Below are 20,056 nucleotides of genomic sequence, written 5' to 3'. Positions count from 1 at the left end.
GTTTTCTGATCTGATCTTCGGACGTATTTTCTGTAATGATGCTGTGGTAATGCTTTGGCTGACACGACACACATCTAGCACACACACATACCTAAAACACTTCTGTTAAAGCATTCAACCATCATGCCCGTCATGTTGTGGATCACTTAGCAACAAAATCACTCCGTCGCTATGAGGATGTCGCTGTTGTATCACTATCGCTTTGACCACAATGCCAGCCAGCCCTTCTCCACTCCACAATCATCATCAAACCACTTCTGCTCTCGGAAATGATGGCAAGAACATGCAGGGGTCTGATTTACAGAAGACTGGAGCACGAGATGTTCGGGACGCACACTGGAAAAACTGGTACGTGGATTAGTGTGCAAAAAAGAATTCTGCTTTAAACACAAACAAGGTCATGACTGAATACTATACCAACAGTGTTAAAGTGAGTGGAAGACCAAATTATACAGAATGCAATCTTGACTTTTTAAACATGTCTCTCTACTGAGTCTTGGTGTTCAGTCAGATGTCTTCGGTTGTTTGTATAGACTTCCATCGTGCTGGGCTCCTTAATAGTCCAGTGAGCCAGCAGAGAAGTACACACCCAGCTCATTCTAGTCCACAGCTGATCTTTTGCGGGTCTGATGGAGGCGTTTGGCTAGTCCAGCGGCTCCTGTTTTATCCGGATGGGCGTGTGGATGGTCTGACAGCGTCTCTCCTCCCGACTCAGGATGTACTCACTGAACTGAGACGAGTCCACTCCTCCGCCGCACGATGCCACCATGGTGAAACCTTTCTGGAACAATCTCTCCAGCACCTGAGCAAAAACAATGAGGCTAATGTCAGCGAGGATAATTATTTACCTTTATTTACCATTTACCTTTCTACACTTGCATTTTAATGGAACTTTTGTGAGATACACAATTTAATAGTGGATAATCCATTCAATCCATCAATATCATGCTCTCCGGAACATTTGAATCAATTAAATATTAAGTTATGTAGATTAATAAATGACTTCCCCCATGAAATCAAAATTGTCGTTTTTGTGGCTTTTAGTATGAATACATTAGTCTTAAGGTTATCTATAAGCTAGTGTGCTCCAAAACAATGACAAAGATTGCATTTAAATGATGTATGCATTCAAAATGTACAGTCATTCTCTTCATCAATACGGATCAACAATTTTGATGACATCATTCTGCACTTCAGATTCTCATCAGATTTTCTGTCCAATTAAATGCGCTCTAGACTTAGAAGTGTCCCGCACCCAACATTATAAAAATCACCTTGCCAAAGTTGGTCATAAATATGTCTCTGGCTGTACGTACACACGCGTTTTCCAACTGTAAGTTGGTTAAGAAGGAAATGGCTTGAATTCATTCACTTTGAAGGAGGTATTTGTGCCAGCTAACAGCATTGACGGGCATTTTTCTGTGTTATTAACTGTCGAGTATGGCTTAGCCCGAGAGGTAAGATGAAGTTATTGGCTATTTAAAAATGAGGAGGAGCCACTCAATACGTCCTGGCCCTGACTTCCTGTTTCAGTGGAAATTACGTCAACACATCGGATAATGCTGTGCATTTCAAGGTGCTTCACGTGGACTTTAATATGCCCACAAAATGAGCAAAATGACCTAGGAACATCTTTGATGTCTGAAATTTATATATATTTATATATGTGACTTTTGAACCGATCATGTCCAAAAAAAAAAAAAAAGGAGAACGATGCAGTACCTGTAAACTTTTAGCCAAGGAACTTAACTAATGTTAGTGATTAATTAAATACAGTAGTTTTGACTGTTGTATATTTAGCTTATTTATTAACATGTAAATTCAGAACATCTCTACACATTTACTCAGGATCCATGAATATACGCAGAAAACTACTTTGGAAATGTGTTCACCTGTCGTGCAAACCAGCTAGCCGTGTTTATTGTTGTTTTGTTTTTGTTTGTTTGTTTTGTAAGGGTTTCCAGGACCTGTGTTTGAATTTGTATAATCATTTCACCAAGTTATTTAACAGCAGGCAAAACAGGAAAAAAAAAAAGATTGTGTTCATCACTAACATCGGCTAAATTAGCTAGCTGGCTCGATAGTTCTAGTAAACTCGCTCATGTTTCAGTGGTTTTAATGTTATGGCTGATCGGCATTTGAGTCCTATAATGTAAGTAATAACTGGAACGAAGTCATTTTGTGGAAATTAAATGTAACTATAAATGGATAAAAAAATGGCAGGTCATTCATTAAGCAGCAGATTGCTGTGGTATAAGAGGAATAAAATATTTTGGGAGAAGCTGCTATTTTAATAGTAACTCTGCTTCACAAGACGCAGCACAGCCTATCCTTAACTATTTTCCTGTAACAGCATGCCACTGTGTATTTTATTTTATTCCTTATTTATAACATTTTATCTATATTTTATCTTTGTTTTTATTGGCTTGCAACATTTCCCTCTTCAGACAGTCCAGTGAAGATGAGAGCGTGATCAGACTCTCCCTGGAGCTGTTTACTGGAGTTTGATGAGAAGTCAAAAGCAAACTGTTTCCCCCTCTGACAACCGAAACCAAATCACCCCTTCTTTTCCTTCAACCCCAACAGCGCGCACACACGCACACACACACACACACTCCGCCAGTGTCAGAGATCGAGCGAGCTCTCTGCAAACCCTGTCACTTGCTCGTCCACAGATCACTGACATGTTTTATCTGGCTCAATACTTGTAGATTTTTTTTTTTAATTCAACACATGCAGTCTGGAGTATTCACTTACTCCTCCACTTCTTTCAAGTGTGCTTCACATGAAAATGAAAGTTGTGCCTCAAGGCAACTGAGCCAGATAAAAGTTCCTCCCAAGAAAAAAAAATAATAACACTCAGTCGAATCACTGGGCCCTGAGTAAAATGTCCACCCTTATCCACACTCAGAAACCTCTGGCAGAATTTCAGTAAGTATTACAGAGGAAATGAATTCATCTCGTGCGTTCCTCAGGTAGAGCAGAACAAGTGACGCAACAAGCGCATGCCACTTTACTACACTTTACTGACTTCTCAGGCTGAATGGAAAAAAAAAAAAAAACACCACCAAATGAATGTGTGGTTTAAAACTGATGTAAAGGAATAAATACAAATGCAGGAGTCATGTGATGCATTAAAAAAAAAACATTACAGAATGAAACCTCTGAAACATTCATTACAGCCATGAGTCTCTGACTCTTTAGCTCTCTGTCCATCTCTGCCTTACTCTGCCTTTGTGTCTGTCCTCCTGTCTCTCTCGTTCGTTCTCTCTATCTCCTGACTGGTTGGGTTTAAGAGTGCCTGACATGTGGCAAGCAAAGAAAAAAAAGATCTGCACCTTTAGTGTAATACAATTAGTCGAGTGTGCAAAGGCGGGAAAACGGTGTTAGCAGATGCGACGATTACTTATACTGTAAGTCAATTAAGCATGTGTAAAAAGGAGCGTAAACCAGTTTAGATTGCTTAAAGAAACCAAAGTAGGTATTAAAAATGTAATATGTGTGTTTAAAGCGCTGCAGGCACATACGCTGGAGCGCTTTTGAAAAAAGAAGGGATTTGTCTTGAGGATGAGTTAAAAATAAATTATGCATATCATTTTCTCCTCCGTTCCTCCACTCATTTACGGCTCTCTATATCCCTATGTTAGAGGTGCCCTACATTACAGTGTGTGCGTGTGCACACCAAAAGGTACTAGCATGTCATGAACAGGTGAATGCAGGGGATAAGGGACGGGTGGATTGATCCTAAAATTTCCATACTTTTTTTTATCCTGAAGTTTCTTTTCTTTTTTTTTTTTTTCAAATGGATCTTAATATAAGAATATCCATATTGTGTGCTAATTTTTTTATCGAATGGAATGTCACCAGGATATTGTAGCCCTGCACCTAAGAATTGCCCCTGTAATCATAGAAAACTATAATGCTTACACTGAATGAACATCATTTTAACACATCTAGTGCTGTTTGACTTTGTAATATACAGCTGTTGACATGTAATAGTTTATCTATCTGGCATCACCTAGATGTGAATGGGTTTCCTTTGGAGTCTGGCGTACATTTACGGTATTTGGCAGACACCCTAATCCATAGCGACTTACATTCATCTCATTTATACATTTGAGCAGTTGAGGGTTAAGGGCTTTGCTCAAGGAACCAGCAGTGGCAGCTTGGTGGTGCTGGGGTTTGAACTCATGACCTTGTGGTGAAAAGGTGCAGCATCTTAACCACTGAGCTACCACTGCACCTGGTTGTCTTCAAGACAACCATTCTTTCGTGATGTCTTCAAGACAACATCATTCTTCCTTATGATGTCTCAGGGAGTTTTTCCTTCTATTTTTGTAATCCTGCTTTTTCTATTGCACTGTGTATCCATTCATACTGCTTATCCAGGATCACGGGGAGCCTGGAGCCAAACCCAGGGGACTTGGGGCACAAGGCAGGGAAGACCCTGGACGGGCACTCACATGGCAGCATCACACACATTTACACACTACAGACAATTTGGAAATGCCAATCAGCCTACAGCACGTGTCTTTGGACTGGGGAAGGAAACCGGGCTAACACAGGGTACACATGCAAACGCCACACACAGTGTGGAGATGGGATTCAAACCCCCAACCCCGGAGGTGTGAGGCAAACATGCTAACCACTAAGCCACTCTGCCACCCTGGATCGTAGTGTATATTGTTTAAAGTGACATACAAATAAAATCGAATTGCATTGAAAAATAATGTAAGAACGACATCATAATGATGCAGAAGACGGAAGATGATGGAATTAGTGCTCCTTCCACAATATCCCTCTGACTGAACTGAACAGACCCGAACCAAAAAGAACGACAAAGTGAACGCCTTTTGTAAGTGATATAATGTATCCATGACTCAAACACTCCTGAATTATTTCTTTCACATATAATTAATTTGAAGTAGAAGTAGACGTTTCCCCCTTTTATATCCACAAGCAGACTTTTCAAAGTGTCTGAATCAATATCAGGTTACTATGTTTTACTGGGTATTGGGTCGAGAATAAAATCAGTGGTATCGCCGGTCCCTATGGGGGATGTAATAACATCTCATGGGGCAGATCTGCACCTTTGCAGCTGTGCATCTACACCTTTTCTCAACACCTGCCAGCTTCATCCTCTCCTCCTCACACCGGTTCTCTCTACTTCTTCCTGTGTGACACTCATGCCCCAGTCCTGCTTTCTAACGTTCTTCCCAGCATCTCAACTTCTCAGTGAACACATTGTCTCCTTCCTGATCATCAATACACATCATCTATACACAGCACTGATCTGAACTGCATAAAGCAGGAACATAAACAGTAAGGGTTGAGTGTGTAGCTAGTGCTAGTTAACTTGTTATATTGTTATATTTAGCTAGCTGTTTTGCAACATGATAGAAAGAACCGAGTCAGTCAGAGATGTAGCTGCAGGACAGGCAAGATAGGCAATTGCTTGGGGCCCCTGAGTGTTAAGTCCTATGAAAATATTCAAATCTCAAATTGCAGAACTCCCCAAAACCTCAGATAGGGTTCTGAAAAGGGGTGCCATGTCGCTAGTTAATCGTTGCGCTTTTCAAAATGAAGAGAACGTACATATCTGGAAGCCAAAAAAAGAAAGAGAAAGCAGAACTACGGTAAGTGGCGGAACGAATCGAATAGCGAAATAATTATGGATGATATCTACAAAAGATGTCATAAAGTAACGTATTTTACATCACTTTGTCAAGCAAGCAGCTAGCTAGCTAGAGTTAGTGCTTAGTATGGAGCAAGTAATGTTAAATATTTAGCTAGCTTTATGGGTAGAATTTGTCATTTTGCTCAAATTGTGTCAGCTTGGTCTTAAACTATATACAGAGTATAAAAGCCAACATTTTACCAATGGTGTTCTGTTGTAGCCTACGTGATATAATGATGGTTTATCTAATTGGAAAGTTTGATCTACTGAAGCACTACATATGTATGTAGTATGTAGGATACTTTCATACAGTTATCCTATAGTTGGCTCATGATACTGAAGCATATTATAAATCTACTCTATATGCCTACAGTTTAGATTAGGTAATTTTTTTTTTAACTGACATCTTGGTATTGCCACATGTATGGTCCCTGATGTTAGAGATAGATTAATATACATGGGGATATACACCCCTTGCATTTTCCTGCCTTGGGCCCCTACAGTCCCTAGTATCATGTCTGGAGTCATTAGCTGCTTGAACTATTTACATGATCAGCAATTGATTTGTTGATGCCGATAAGCATTGGTCACCACACAAAAGTACAAAAAACACTGAACACCTTGTGACCTTGTCAGTATGTGATACAAATCACATACTGACGCTTTCTATGATCATCAAATCTAAACTACAAAAAGAAAGTAGTTTATCGATATGTATTTCTGATAGCAGAAACCATCCCTGGCTTTACTACACCTTATTGAACTCTTCTGCCTACTCTAAACCTCTAAAGAACAGTTTTGCTATATCAAGGAAATAACTAAACTCTTCAGGATTAAACTGCAGGGACTCATACAGAACATTTCTTCATGTGAGGAAGGCTGAGTATGAAGCATGTGGCTCTACCTGTACAGAATTGAGTCTGCAGTATCCGTTCAGCGGAAAGCGAATAACATGAGTGGGGTCCTGGTTCCAGCCGGCATTGACCGAGTTGCACATGACGTCGCCTGTCTCGGGGAAGATCTCCTCGATGAGAGCTTTGTCTCCACTCAAAGCGATCCTTTCGCCGAGGTCAGGGGTCACGCGCACCACCAGGCATTCACAGGGCTGAGCTCTCCGTCGCTGTTCTCGCTCCTGCTTCCAGCGCTCCAGCTCCTTCACCATGGGGCTTAGCTGGTAATAACGCGCCTCCTCATACAGCAGCTGGAATTCCTACACAGCCCACAGGACAGGAAGCAGATTTCAGGGTGGATACAGACAATGCACAGTCGTGTATGTATGGATGAAGGAATGTATGCTTACATCAGGAAGGTGCTTGTAATAGCAAATACATGGAGTATGGAGGTGCTGCTCTAGCAAAGAGTTCTCTTAAATCATGTTTCTGATCTCTTCCAATTAGTTGTTCATATTAGGTTAGCCTAAATATCAACTAGTAAACCATGCTGGCTAATCAGGTGAGATTAGCTAACTGGTCACATGCTAACATAACAACATAGATTACAGATTAACCAAGGACTAAAATTCCACTTAGAAGCTCTCATTATAAAGCCCACTTGGAGTCAAACTACATGTTGTTCTAAAGGAAAAGAGTAAAGGGTTTAGAAAATGTTAGCACATCATCATTAAGGTCAAGCATTATTTGCTTAGATTTGTTTTTTTTTTTTTTACCAGAGATGGGTTGTTAACAAAATTTGGACTTTGCGATTTGGATGGGATAAATATCTGTGGATTTTACCTGAGCTACCAGCCTGAATTGACACATTATAACATCAGTGTTAGTGACACATGCTACACACAACAGTAAAACAGCACATGGCTGTGTCCTTTCCCAGGCTTAATTATTACTTTACTTACATTTAGTTTAGTTTACTTACAGTACCATGTAATAAATGACCAAATTACATTATTTAGATTAGTTACATTACCATGATGTTCAATCTGAACAGAGCTATTATTAATGAAGGAGCTCTGTGTGCATAAATATGACCAAGACTACTATTACTGCAAGGTTTTTTTGTTTGTTTGTTTTTTTAATAACCACCACTGTTATTAATGTCTGAACCATAGTTTTAATACTTCCTATTTTTATGCTATATTGCTATTTTATTATTGCACAATATTGCACAAATAACTCACGCAATTCTATACAATCTCTGTGTAGGATTATGTTAAATACGACCATGAGGACAAACGAGAGAAGGATCCTGGTCCCTGTCAGTGCTGTGTGACAGAATCTACTGGCTTAAAAGCCACATGTTCATCACTAGAGAATCAAAATGGTAGCTAGTGAAATCAGTGGTTTTAAAATCACTACTCAACAACAAAACAACAGCCATATACTAACCCACAGAACCGTGTAGGTCTGTAAAATTGCTCATCTTGTGGTACACACACACATGCTCTCTGGGTTGGAAGCACAGATTGGCTGTATTGCCCTGAGGGTCTTAGTGCCCTGAAGCTACTTCACCCCAGCCCTCTTACCCCTACCATTTTCTACCAGACCAGATGGCACTGCCACTCACTTCTAGCACTAAAACAACAGAGACAAAAACTCACTCGCTTAACAATAGACGGAGAAATCTCTTACGAATGTGAGAGAAATAAAAAAATGAAAGCAAGTATCCTTATTAAGACCTTGTTCCTCTCAGGTAAACTGCTAGTACTACTAGAGCTATTACAACGCTAAACATCTAGATCGACTGACATGCTTACTGAAGTTGCCAGATCTTTTAACTTGAGTAATTATAGCAGTATTTTGCAAGCCAAATAGGCAGAGTTTATTTATAATTTATTTTCAATGCAAAGAGTATGTACAGTCAAATGCCTATACATGTGGTTGTGGTTATATTTAAAGTATATTGAAATAACAGGCACTGCTTATCCTACAGCGGTTGCAGGGAGCCTGCAGCCTATCCCATGGGAATAGGACAGGATTCAAACCTAGGACGACACAAACTCTCTCACAAACCCATTCACACACTATGGACAATTTGGAAATGCCAATCAGCCTACAGCACGTCTTTGGACTGGGGGAGGAAACTGGAGTACCCAGAGGAAATCCCTGAAGCATGGGGAGAACATGCAAACTCCGTGCACACAATCCGGAGGTGGGATTTGAGCCCCCAACTCTAGAGTTGCAAGGCCACCGTGTCCCCTGTAAGGTATAATTATGAGAAATCTGTATTTATATCGATAGATTTTTTAGAGTATGGATGTACTTTCTGTGTGCTAGTGAACTGGTGTACTCATTGTCATAGGTGTTATTTATTTATGATAATATGAGTGTAAAGGTCTGCGAATACCCACTGGATATTTCTAAGACTGAATTCAGCCAAATCAAAAAGCCATATATTGACATATATTGACACCTCTGCTTTAAGAAGCCATTAAAAACGTTTCACCAAAACAACATAGAATTTTTACATACCATTTCATCTGCAAAGATCTGCAAAGATGATATTGGATAAGGAGCCAGTTTAGCGAAGTGGTAAAAACAGTCAGTCTGCATGATGTCTAAAACTCATTCTAGCTAAGTGTGATTTCCTCACACAGTGAATGTCAGGATTTGATCACGTTGTTAGACAGCGAAACAGACATAAGCCTAATAAATTCAGTTTGTAATTAGATGCTGACTGTGAGAATGTCTGCAACGCTCCTGTGCCACACCCAGACATTTTCTCCCTTTTCACTTTTGGAGGTAACTGGATTTTAAAATGTTAGAACTTGACTTATGGTCGAGATACATGCAAAAGAGCAGAGCGATATTTAGTATGTATTTCAAAATCTGACCACGTGAAGGGTTTTCCTACACCACCACATAAATACATACATTTTCTTTACACAGGATTGTGAGGGAGCCTGGAGTCTATCACAGGGAACTCGTGGCACAAGTCGGGGGACACCCTGGACAGGGTGCCAACCCATCGCATGGCACAATTGCACACCCATTCACACACTATGGACAATTTAGAAATGCCAATCAACTTACAACATGTCTTTGGACTGGGGGAGGAAACCGGAGTACCCGGCGGAAATGAAGCACAGGGGGAGAACCTGCAAACTCCGCGCACACAGGGTGGAGATTCAAACCCCTAACCCCAACGGTGTAAGTAAATGTGCTAACCATTAATCCACCGCGCGCTCCCATCACCACATACAGTATATATGAAATAATATGAAAGCATTTTAAGAGATTTAGTTTTATCACTACTTCATTAAAATGTATCATACCGTGTTATTTTGTAAATAATATAATATATATATTTGGCATGATTTTTGGAGTTTCTAACATTTGGAATTATATTTTTTGACATTTGGAGTGGTTTTGTGATAGTTTAATTATGTCCATTTGACTATTGAAGACCTGGCAACCCTTAACACTCACACTAATACTGAGGCAGACAACACACTGAAAGTAGGTAATAGTCAGAAACTCACTCTCTGTCATTCTCATTCTCTCTCTCTCTCTCTCTCTCTCTCTCTCTCTCTCTCTCTCTCGCTGTCCCTTTGCCATTAAGCACTGCGAACTGTTTCCAGTTGAGGTGCTTGTGTAACACCAATCTCTTCCCTCCATGCATCTCCAAAAAGTTAGCTCTTCATCTCCACCCTGTATGAACTACTCATTTTCCTGCAGGCTATGCCACAGTGAACAATAGCAGCCAACGTCTAAGACTCCATACCTTCAGTATGCACACAAAAAGAAGCTGCTTTTGCTTGCCCCTCGCCCCACCCCATCTACCTATTTCTCTCTCTCTCTCTCTCTCTCTCTCTCCCCGTCAGCATGCATGCTAAGACTTCAGGCCTTGAGGCTCGGAGTAATTCAAAGGGAAATGTAAGTCTTAAGGTGCTATTCATCCTCGGTCTGTAGCGAGGGTTAGATATTTTGCGACTTCTACAAGGCAACATTCTGAAAACCTAACCCAGTAAATACAGAGAACTATAAAGGAAGCCTACTCAATAGCTCCTCATGATAGCTTCAGTGCTTTGAAGCCGGTACTAGACAAAGAAATTGATAAAAGCGCACTGAATTGCATTTCCATTAGCAGAAAGAGTCAGAATTGTGTTTGACACTTTACAAAATTCCCCTCAAGGGACAAGCGAACTAAGTATATATCTGAAGTAACAAGTTCCGCAGACTGGGAATGAATTACAGCTTTCGCTGTTGTAAATTTGCAAACATTTTCAAAGAGTGAATGAGTTGATGAGCGAGTCAGTGCTGTTTGGATATGCTGTGATGGCAAACAGAATGATCTTGTGAAGCCAGTGTGTCGGAGTCACGTGCCTGGCACAATTAAACCCCTGCGGCATTTCGATGGGGCTGCAAATGATGATCAATTCAGTCAGTCGCCACTATTTGCATATTTCCCAGCTTGCAAAGGGTGAAGAGTGTGATGGCTGACTGTGAAGCTTGACTGTAATGAGATGTAATGATCTGAGCTGTAGCTGCTGTCTATGCATCATTTCACTATTCAACAGCATCCTGGAGAACTCAAGAAGGAGCTGGGGGTTTTTGAGGAGACTGTCCACACTGGTCTTGACGATGAGGATATGTTTAATTGGTTGAGCTGCAACTCGGGGAAAGACAACATGTACACAATTCTTCATGTTAGATGCTATGCTGGACCTAAAGCTTCCCTGGCCTGGTAACTGTAACCCATCCAAAAACATTTATGTAGATTAATATTTTTCAAAAGCTTAGGAGCATCTCTACACATTCACCCTTATTACAAATGGCACAATCAAATAAGGATGAATATTCCTGAATATGCACACTGGAAGTGCCGCATCCTTTCAATTCAAATAGCTAGTGGCTAGCAAGCAGTTAGTACAGCACATTAGCCTGTATTTCTCCCAGGTAGATACTTGTGAGATTTCAGCATATGTATCCCGATTATTCATATCCTCAGTAATTTATTTAGCTGTAGTCAAACCTGTCTAAATATACTGTAGCACAACACCTAGCTAACTAACATTAGCTAAATTAGTAAATTAGCTTGTCACACAGACATGAATGAAAGGTTTCTGTATCTGATTCTGGTTTGTCATTTCTCAGAATTGTATTTACCAATAGCTAAATCTGTTCAAATATACCAAACAAAGCTATTTGATAAATCACTAACATTAGCTTAGTTGGATAGCCAGCTAACTCAGTGCTAGTAAGCTAGTTGTCAGTAGTTTTACATATACCATAACAATAAAGGCTACTTTGTTATTCACTAATATTAGCAAAGATATCTAGCTAATTTAGCATACAGCGATTAATACATAATACATAAAACATTTCAGAACACCACAGCATTACATTGCAGTATGAAGTCTGTTTTAAATGGGGGGAAAAATGTGACTTTTATGGAACACCATCTCTATAATTGTGTAGAAATCTCATTTTTGAATACAGAGGTACTTTAAACAGTTGTATCCTTAGCACACTTAACATCTTGACAAAAGCAATTCTTTAAAATAAAATAAATTTAGCTCCATTTTTTTTTAGGTAGAACCTAGGATTTTAGAGATTTTCCTTATAAGAATGCCAAATAGATAATAAAGTGTTTGTACGAGCTGTAGTATGAGCTATATAGGTCAATATGTTGCATTTGTTATTTATTTTATTTTATTATTTTTATTTATTTTATTTAAGTTTATTATTTTAATATACTTTTTTACAATTTATTATAATTTATATTATAAATAATAAATGTAAATTATTTATGTGCTTGTTTGCTTATTCTAGCCATCCATCCATCTTCTACCGCTTACTCCTCTACAGGGTCACGGGGAACCTGGAGCCTATAACAGGGAGCATCGGGCACAAGGCGGAGTACACCCTGGACAGGGTGCCAGTCCATCGCAGGGCACACTCACATACACACTCACACACCCATTCATACACTACGGACACTTTAGACACGCCAATCAGCCTACCATGCATGTCTTTGGACTGCAGCAGCATGGGGAGACCCGGGGGGAGACACGGGGGGACCCTGCAGCACGGGGAGAACATGCAAACTCCGCACACACAGGGCCATGGTGGGAATCGAACCCTGGACCCTGGAGGTGTGAGGCGAACGTGCTAACCACTTTTTTGTGTATTTTATTTTATTTTATTTTATTTTGGAGGGTTTGACTGACTTCAATATTTTAATATTTACACTGAATATCTCAATCTTGTATTTTCTTAATTTGAAATTCAATAAAATTGATCTAGATAGATAGCTAGATAGATAGCTAGATAGATATTCTCTAAACCATGAAATGAATGTGCATTACGGTTCTAATACTTGGGGAGCAAATTTACCTTGAAGTCTTCAGGAAGCAGCAGTTTGCTGGTGCGGAGGTAGCTGAGAATGTAACGGAAAATCTCCCCGTCTCGGTCAATAAAATAGTGCTGTTTCAGACTGTCCAACACGATCGGCTCGGTGCCGTTAAACAGCCGACTGATTCTGAGGAGGACAGAACAATAAACAGATCATGAATTCATCCCTGATGCAGAGGCTGACTAATAATCACGATCCTTTAACACAACTGGAGCAATATGACCACTTTAAATGCAATGAGAATGATGGAGGTTTATTGTTTAACCTGGTTTGAAGAATGAGGTCGAACATTTGGTTTCATGTCTTATGCTATTTCTGCTCTTGTGTTAAATCAACTTAAATCTTGTCATTGCAAAGATGTTCCCATTTCATTTCTCTCTCTCTCTCTCTCTCTCCCCCTCCCATTCTGGAAACTGATGCAAAACACTTAATAAGAAAACCAATTCCCCTTTTTGTGCCTGCGGTGCTTCTTTTCTCATATGGTCTTGCAGTTCCCCCAGTTAGAATTTCACCATATAGCTTCAGGCAATCTTAGTTTTTCATCTCCGTTTCTTTTTCTTTCTTTTTTTTTCCCTCTAAAAAGCAATTAAAATGCTGCCTGCTTTCCCCCTGCTTCCCCTACGCTGCTCTCCTCCTCCTCCCTGTCTCTCTATCTACATTATTAAATCAGAGAAGGCCATGGCATGTGTTAAGCTGAGCAGATGTGAGGGTGTGCTCTCCTCTCGCTCTCCTCGTACTCTCCTCTTTCTAACAGGTGGTGCTCTTTTCCACCCGCCTCTCACGGGGGAGTGAATTATCAGCAGGACCTCTGAGGATTGAGGTTGGGATGCAGCAGGTAGGAATTTCACAGCACCACAAGTGGGAACATTGCTCCTTTTCATTTGTCTGATGAACATAGACTTCTGTTTTATTCGTGATTTAAAAAGCAGATCCAAATGATCTATAGATGATATCCAAATCTGGTACAGTTCCACTGCAGCATCTGTTTCCTCACGATCAACGAGACCCAGCGCAGCCGTGACGTGGCATCAGCTTTTCTCTCACACAGGATTATGTTCAGTACAGTTTCCTCCACTTTTTATTTGAGTACAAATCACATAGCTTTGACATCATTAAACACACATCAGCATTTTTATTTTTATTTTTATGGAATAGTGATTTTTGTTTGAGCGAGCTCAGCATTTCTGCTAATAGCTCTGTTAGTCGGAGGGAGGGCAGATACTGAGACAAATATACTCAGGATGTGAATGAGGGGGTGGAAATTTAGAGAAGCATTTCTGATCCTCCTGCACAGAACTGCTGCTCATGTTTACAGCAACACTGCAGTGGACCATGAGGTCTTGTGACACTTGAAAAGACTAAGACCCACTTGTTCAAATCTACTCCAAACCTCAATAATAGTCTTGCAACAGCGCATATAAAATCCAGTTGTAAGAGCTCTTAAATTTGGCTTATTTCTCATTAAATAAACATTAATTGTGCTTAATGTCAGCTCTGCGGTCATAAAAAGAACACAAGTGATTTACAACCCAATCGCTATCTAGCACATCTGTGTTCTAATTGTGATTACTACAAACAAGAATTTCAACGTTTCCCTGTAATGTAATAAAAATAAGAACCAAAGTAAACCTCTTTTCTTAAAACTCACTCATACTGTAATAAAGTATTTTTGTAGAATGTTTTTCCATGAATTCTTACTCAAATGTTTTTGCAGATTAACTATGTATAACTCATCCAGTCAGACATAGGGATAGCCAAGTGGATCTGACAGATACCGCAACATGAAAAAAATAAAAGAAAGAAAAAAGTCATTTTTATTTTTTGGGGAAAAAAAAGCTTTGTCTCATGCCTGATTCATCCTAACACCTTAAATGAAACAGATGATAGATAGAGATGAATTTCATTTGTACAGTTGGATATTTTTTGAAACGTTCATTTGTTTGTTCATTTATTTATTCATCTTCAGTAAGTGCTTTATCCTGGTCTGGGTCACGCTGGATCCGGACCCTATCCCAGGAACACTGTGCATGACGTGGGAATACACCATGAATGTGTCACCAGTCCATTGCAGGGCACACAGCATACACACACATTTACAGTTTGGGCCAAATTACATTAGCAATCCACCTACTAGCTTGTCTTTGGGAGGTGGGAGGAAACCTGGGACCCATGAGGAAACCCATTTGGACAGGACCCAAGCTCAAGTACAGGATCAAACTGGGGATGGTGGAGCTGTGAGGTGGCAATGCTACCTGCTGCACCACCACAGGAAAATGTGTTGAAATTCATATTAGTCTCTCACAAACACATTAGATGCAGCACATAGAGTTTAGATTGAAACCGCTGGAGTATTCCTTTAAGAACCAAAAATTATTCAAATTTATTTGAACACATAAAGAGCATTTCAAATGTATCTGAGCAGGCAATCCATGACAGTTGGAGCATTGCATTCTCTCTAAGTTTGCACTCACTTCCAGCACAGAATATAAAATTGTCCTACCTTGAGTCTGGGTACTTCGTGAGTGTAGCCAAGCTGCTGGTGTACATGTGTCCTCCTACATCGATGTGGACGGGGGCGTTGGCTTTAGTCAGCTGAGCAGGAAGAGGGATGCCCTGTGTAGCCAGAGGAGACACTGGAGAGCGGGTCAAAGAGAGGCGAGACATGCTTCTTCCCTCCTGCAGATCAGCACACACAACACACTCTCAGCAGAGAACACAGCACAGCACACACACACCTGCAGCACTGCTGCTCCGAGTCAGTCTTCTCCCTCCCGAGTCCCTGAGCGTAAATGCGTGCTCCAGGCCTGTCAACACCTGTGAGATCACTCTTACATCCACCTCATTCCACGTTTCGCTCAAGAATTAGTAGCACACCTCTAATTAAGAGAATTTGCATTGCGCCCCCCCCACACACACATAAGAACCTGCGGGGAGGAAAGGATGAGGCTTATTAACGAGCACGAAAGAGGGAGAGAGACAGAGAGGGACAGGTCGTACTGTAGGTGTCTACCTTCAGGGAACACTGAGAAAGTGTAAACTCCTAATTAAAGGTAGTGGGAGAGAGAGAGAGAGTGTGTGAGATGTGAAAGGTTTGATGCCATCCAGCGGTTTGGTTTGGAGACCAACATCTTCCGGTGATGTAAAAGCAAGTATTGAAGAAAACTCATATTATATTCAGAGATTCAGAATCAAACATGTTAAATTAAGACACACTTTCTTATTCGCTCTTGTACATTACTCACTGTGGTGTTGGTCAGGATTTAATAAACTTTAAATCACTGTTAAAGGCAGAAAGTCTGAAAAGTAAAAGTTAACACCTAGATGGATAAATCAGGATTAAATCAGAGAGAAAGTCATTCAGGATGCACCAAAAATTGGATCCGTATCAGATATCAGCTCACAACTCGGATATGTGTATTGTATTGAAAATGGAAAATGTGCAATCAGTGTTGTGCTACAAATAATGATAGCTGTTCAGCTGGAAGCAAATCAGCGTTCGAGTGAACTCTGTAGGTCTTCATTAAAACACAGTGTGAATTCAGTACAGTAGATGTTCATTCAACATGTATGATTTGGTTTTCTGCCTTTTTTTTTTTGGATACACATCTGTCGTTTACAGTTGCACCCTTTCAGACATCTAAACTGCCATTGTGGAGTTAAAAACACTGCTGTATGAGCCGCCTGAAAATGTTAAGCAGATGGTTAAAGGCTGCTTTGCTCGGGGCACAATGCTTTAGGAGAACCGTGTTTATTCATTTTCATCTGGGCTTTGAACTTAAATCACAAGCACAAACACAAAGATCCGGATTTGGAAGATCTGGACAGCTCATCTCATAGACGTCAACACAGATGTTGGGTCAGAGGTAAAGCGGATTAATCTGAGAGGTAGAGTGAAAAATGTAGTATTGGTTAACACTGTTTTTGAATGATCTAACACTACACATTCACACTCTAAACAATGAAGGAACTACTGATGCTGCAAAAAGGTTTCTGGAGACATTTTAACTCAAAGAACCTTTCAAAGATCCCCCCCCCCCCCCCCCCCATGTGGATAAAACAGTCAGAAAAATGTGGCTGTTGTTTATCATTTTTCTATTATGTGCTACCAGATATCCAGCTGAACTCCAGTTCTGCTAGACAGCAAACCAAAAGGTGAAGGAATGAATGGTTCAGTATCCTATACTATACTATTAAAGTCTGAAATACTTTCAAAACCACATATTACAGCACTCAATGGTCAAACATATGGGGGAAAATGCGGATTAGGGAACATACCTTTTGACACATATCTCACAGTCTTTATATTTCACCTTCTCTCGGGTTAAAATGTGTGAACTAACACTGTCGCGCGCTTCCTGTAATCCCATCAGTCAAATCCCAAATACATCACTTCTTAGAATATCAGTGCACTATTTAAACTATGGAATAATGGCACATGCACCCTGTGTAGTGCACTATAAATCCCGTGTTGAGTCGTTTGGGATGCGACTCATTAATGGAATAGCTCCGGAACACGACACGGTGATTTAAACAATAATAATAATAATAATAATAATAATAATAATAATGATAATAATAATAATAAAGATTACCGTTTCAAACATTTTAGGATGTCCGATGCAATCTGATCAGGAACTCTCTCTCACTCTGTCTCTGTCTCTCTCTCTCTCACTCTCTCACTCGCTCTGTGTGTGTGTGTGTGTGTGTGTTGGAGGAGATCTCTAGTCCTTTAGAAATAACTTTCGGAAAATGTTCACTACTTTTGCACTCCCGGATTTCAACCGATTTGGTTCTTCGTGCAAAATTGATGCGACGAATCCCGCAAGACGCTGAAATCCGGGGGAAAAAAGACCCGCAGCTCTGCGCGCACATCAGCGGGGTGTATGTGAGGTCGCTGTGGCTTTAAAAGTCGGTTAACACAGAGAGGAGATACAGTTTCCACAAAAAGCAGCTCCATGGGGAGCGAAGCGCTTACCTTGGAAGTCATGGCTCAATCGGCGTCGCTCTCTTTAAAACATGAGATCGATCGTGTCTTGGCCTCGGTTTGTTTTTTTCCTCTCTGTTATTTTTTTGGTTTTTTTTTTTTTTTTGCTTTACGATTCCGTTTTCGGTTGGAGTGTGAGACAGGATGAGAGTGCACTGAAGCCAGAGATCCTTCCCGAATAACAGTGGAGGAGAGCTGAACAGGAATTCTGGCTCGGGGCTGAAAACGGCCCCGGGGGGAAAAGGATTAGGGCTCCAATCAGCTCCGCTCTGCCCGCCTCACCACATTAACATCTCATCCTGCTGCGCACATGTGCACGCGCTCTTTCAGTCTTTATGCCCAGATTTATTGCAATTTATTTTCATTTCTGTCCCAACAAATAGTGTGCGTGCGCGCGCGCGCAATGTTGGCGCAAAATCCAGTGTGTGTGTGTGTGTGTGTGAGTGTGTGAGAGAGAGAGAGAGAGAGAGAGAGAGAGAGATAACGGTTTAGATGGTTACCTAGTCACCTGAGATGATTATTTAGAGTAGATTAGTGATGATAGTGGTCGGATGATGATGATGATGATGGTAATGGCACCATGAGGAAGGCTGCTGAGGATGATGGACCTATTCTAAATAAAGCTGCAATTTTTTTTTTTTTGTCTTACAGCCTAGCCCATATCTCTGCATCTCTCCTGTTGTGTCCGTTCAGACCGGAGTGACGCGGATCGGCGCGCGCCGCACGACAGAGCACAAAGCGCTTCCGGCCACGCGCGCCATTTCAATTACAGCGCGCGGCTGGATGGACGCGACCGACTTTAATGGCATGTGTTCGGGGAGAGAGAGAGAGAGAGAGAGAGAGAGGTTGATCCCGAGGGAGACAGACAGGCCCAGCCCGAATAGCAGGTTCAGCCCGCAGTGGAAAACAAGCAGATTTCAGACTACATAGAAGGCGAAAGTGTGCTTTGAACTCGCGCGCGCACTTTGAACTCAACTGTTTAACCCTCGTGTTAACGATTTCCTCCAGAGTGGATAAGTGGCGCCTACCAGTGACCACAACATAGCCTGTTTATGCGTTACAAAATGAATCCCAAAGTCAGCAGATAACAATATCTGAAATGTTTGGCCAGATAAAATGAATAAAGGCGGATTGGTGGGGGTGGGGGATGTTATAATAGGGATGTCCTGCTTTCTTTATCGTATCAATGTCAGGCGATAAAGACAATGATACCTCCTATAAACCTACAACCAACACATTTCGCTTTAAGCATCATATACGCTTGTATATTTCTCCTGGTCAGGGTCTGGGTGTATCCTCAGCCTATCCCGGGAACACTGGGCGCGAGGCAGGAGTCCTGGGTGTGTGTTCCCACCTCGTGCCCACTGTACATCCTCTGGATGTATTCACATGGGCACCATGCACACACTCACTCAGATTAAGGGCAGTTTAATGTCGCTAATCAACCTTGTGGGCGGAAACCGGAGAACCGGAAACCCGGGGAGATCACGCAAACCTTCACACAGACAGTAACCTAAGCTCAGGAACGAATAAAAAACCCTGGAGCTGTAAGATAACAATACACACTGCGCCACCGTAGCTGCCACCCCAGCAGTTCACAATTGCCATAACAGAAGAAAAAAAAGAAGAAAGTATTTCCATATAAAGGAATGTGTACTTATGACATCAACATTATAGAAAAATATCTTGTAGCCTACAACATCGCTTGTCTAGGTCACGTGACGTTGCTGGTTAATTGATTTGTGTAGAACTGTGTAGTGAAATGTCTCAGTGCGATAATGCATGGGATAGTTTTGCAGGAAAGATTACCCCAAATGATTTCCATTTCCATTTGGAGCTCACTTGGACCAAAGGTCCCCCATGCATGTGTTTTTAAGCTTATAGATTCCCACTCCACATACAGCAAACGCAACCCTTTGCGTTTGCATTCAAAATTAGGCTATGTTTCAAATTATTTGGACTAAACGATATTGCCAACTGATTCTTTTTTCCCCTCGCCGTTGGCTGAAATTAGTTTCCCTCGTCAGAGCAAAGCAGCAGGAAGACAAGATATTTTTGCTCAATTAAAGCAGCAAGCCCGGAGT

At 41.0% G+C, this 20,056-nt stretch overlaps 1 protein-coding gene across 4 annotated transcripts; it reads right to left on the bottom strand.

Moving 5' to 3' along the window:
- Window positions 1-116: 116 nt before the first annotated feature.
- Window positions 117-18,677, bottom strand: kctd15a (potassium channel tetramerization domain containing 15a). 4 transcript variants are annotated; one of them, XM_053631188.1, is made up of 5 exons: window positions 18,473-18,677; window positions 15,489-15,664; window positions 12,970-13,114; window positions 6,582-6,887; window positions 117-802 (listed from the first exon to the last, which is right to left on the bottom strand). In XM_053631188.1, exons 2-5 carry the CDS (start codon window positions 15,650-15,652, stop codon window positions 644-646), a joined length of 774 nt encoding a protein of 257 aa, XP_053487163.1. In that variant the 5' UTR covers window positions 15,653-15,664; window positions 18,473-18,677; the 3' UTR covers window positions 117-643. The 4 variants fall into 4 exon arrangements, with proteins under 4 accessions (XP_053487163.1, XP_053487159.1, XP_053487160.1 ...); XM_053631184.1 differs by lacking the exon at window positions 18,473-18,677 and adding an exon at window positions 17,964-18,043; XM_053631185.1 differs by lacking the exon at window positions 18,473-18,677 and adding an exon at window positions 17,581-17,719.
- Between the last annotated feature and the right edge of the window lie 1,379 nt (window positions 18,678-20,056).

Source organism: Ictalurus furcatus, chromosome 8 (assembly GCF_023375685.1).
Source record: "Ictalurus furcatus strain D&B chromosome 8, Billie_1.0, whole genome shotgun sequence".
In the NCBI taxonomy this organism is placed as follows: domain Eukaryota; kingdom Metazoa; phylum Chordata; class Actinopteri; order Siluriformes; family Ictaluridae; genus Ictalurus; species Ictalurus furcatus.
Note: the sequence above shows the minus strand (reverse complement) of the source record. Positions and strands in the feature narration are given on the sequence as shown.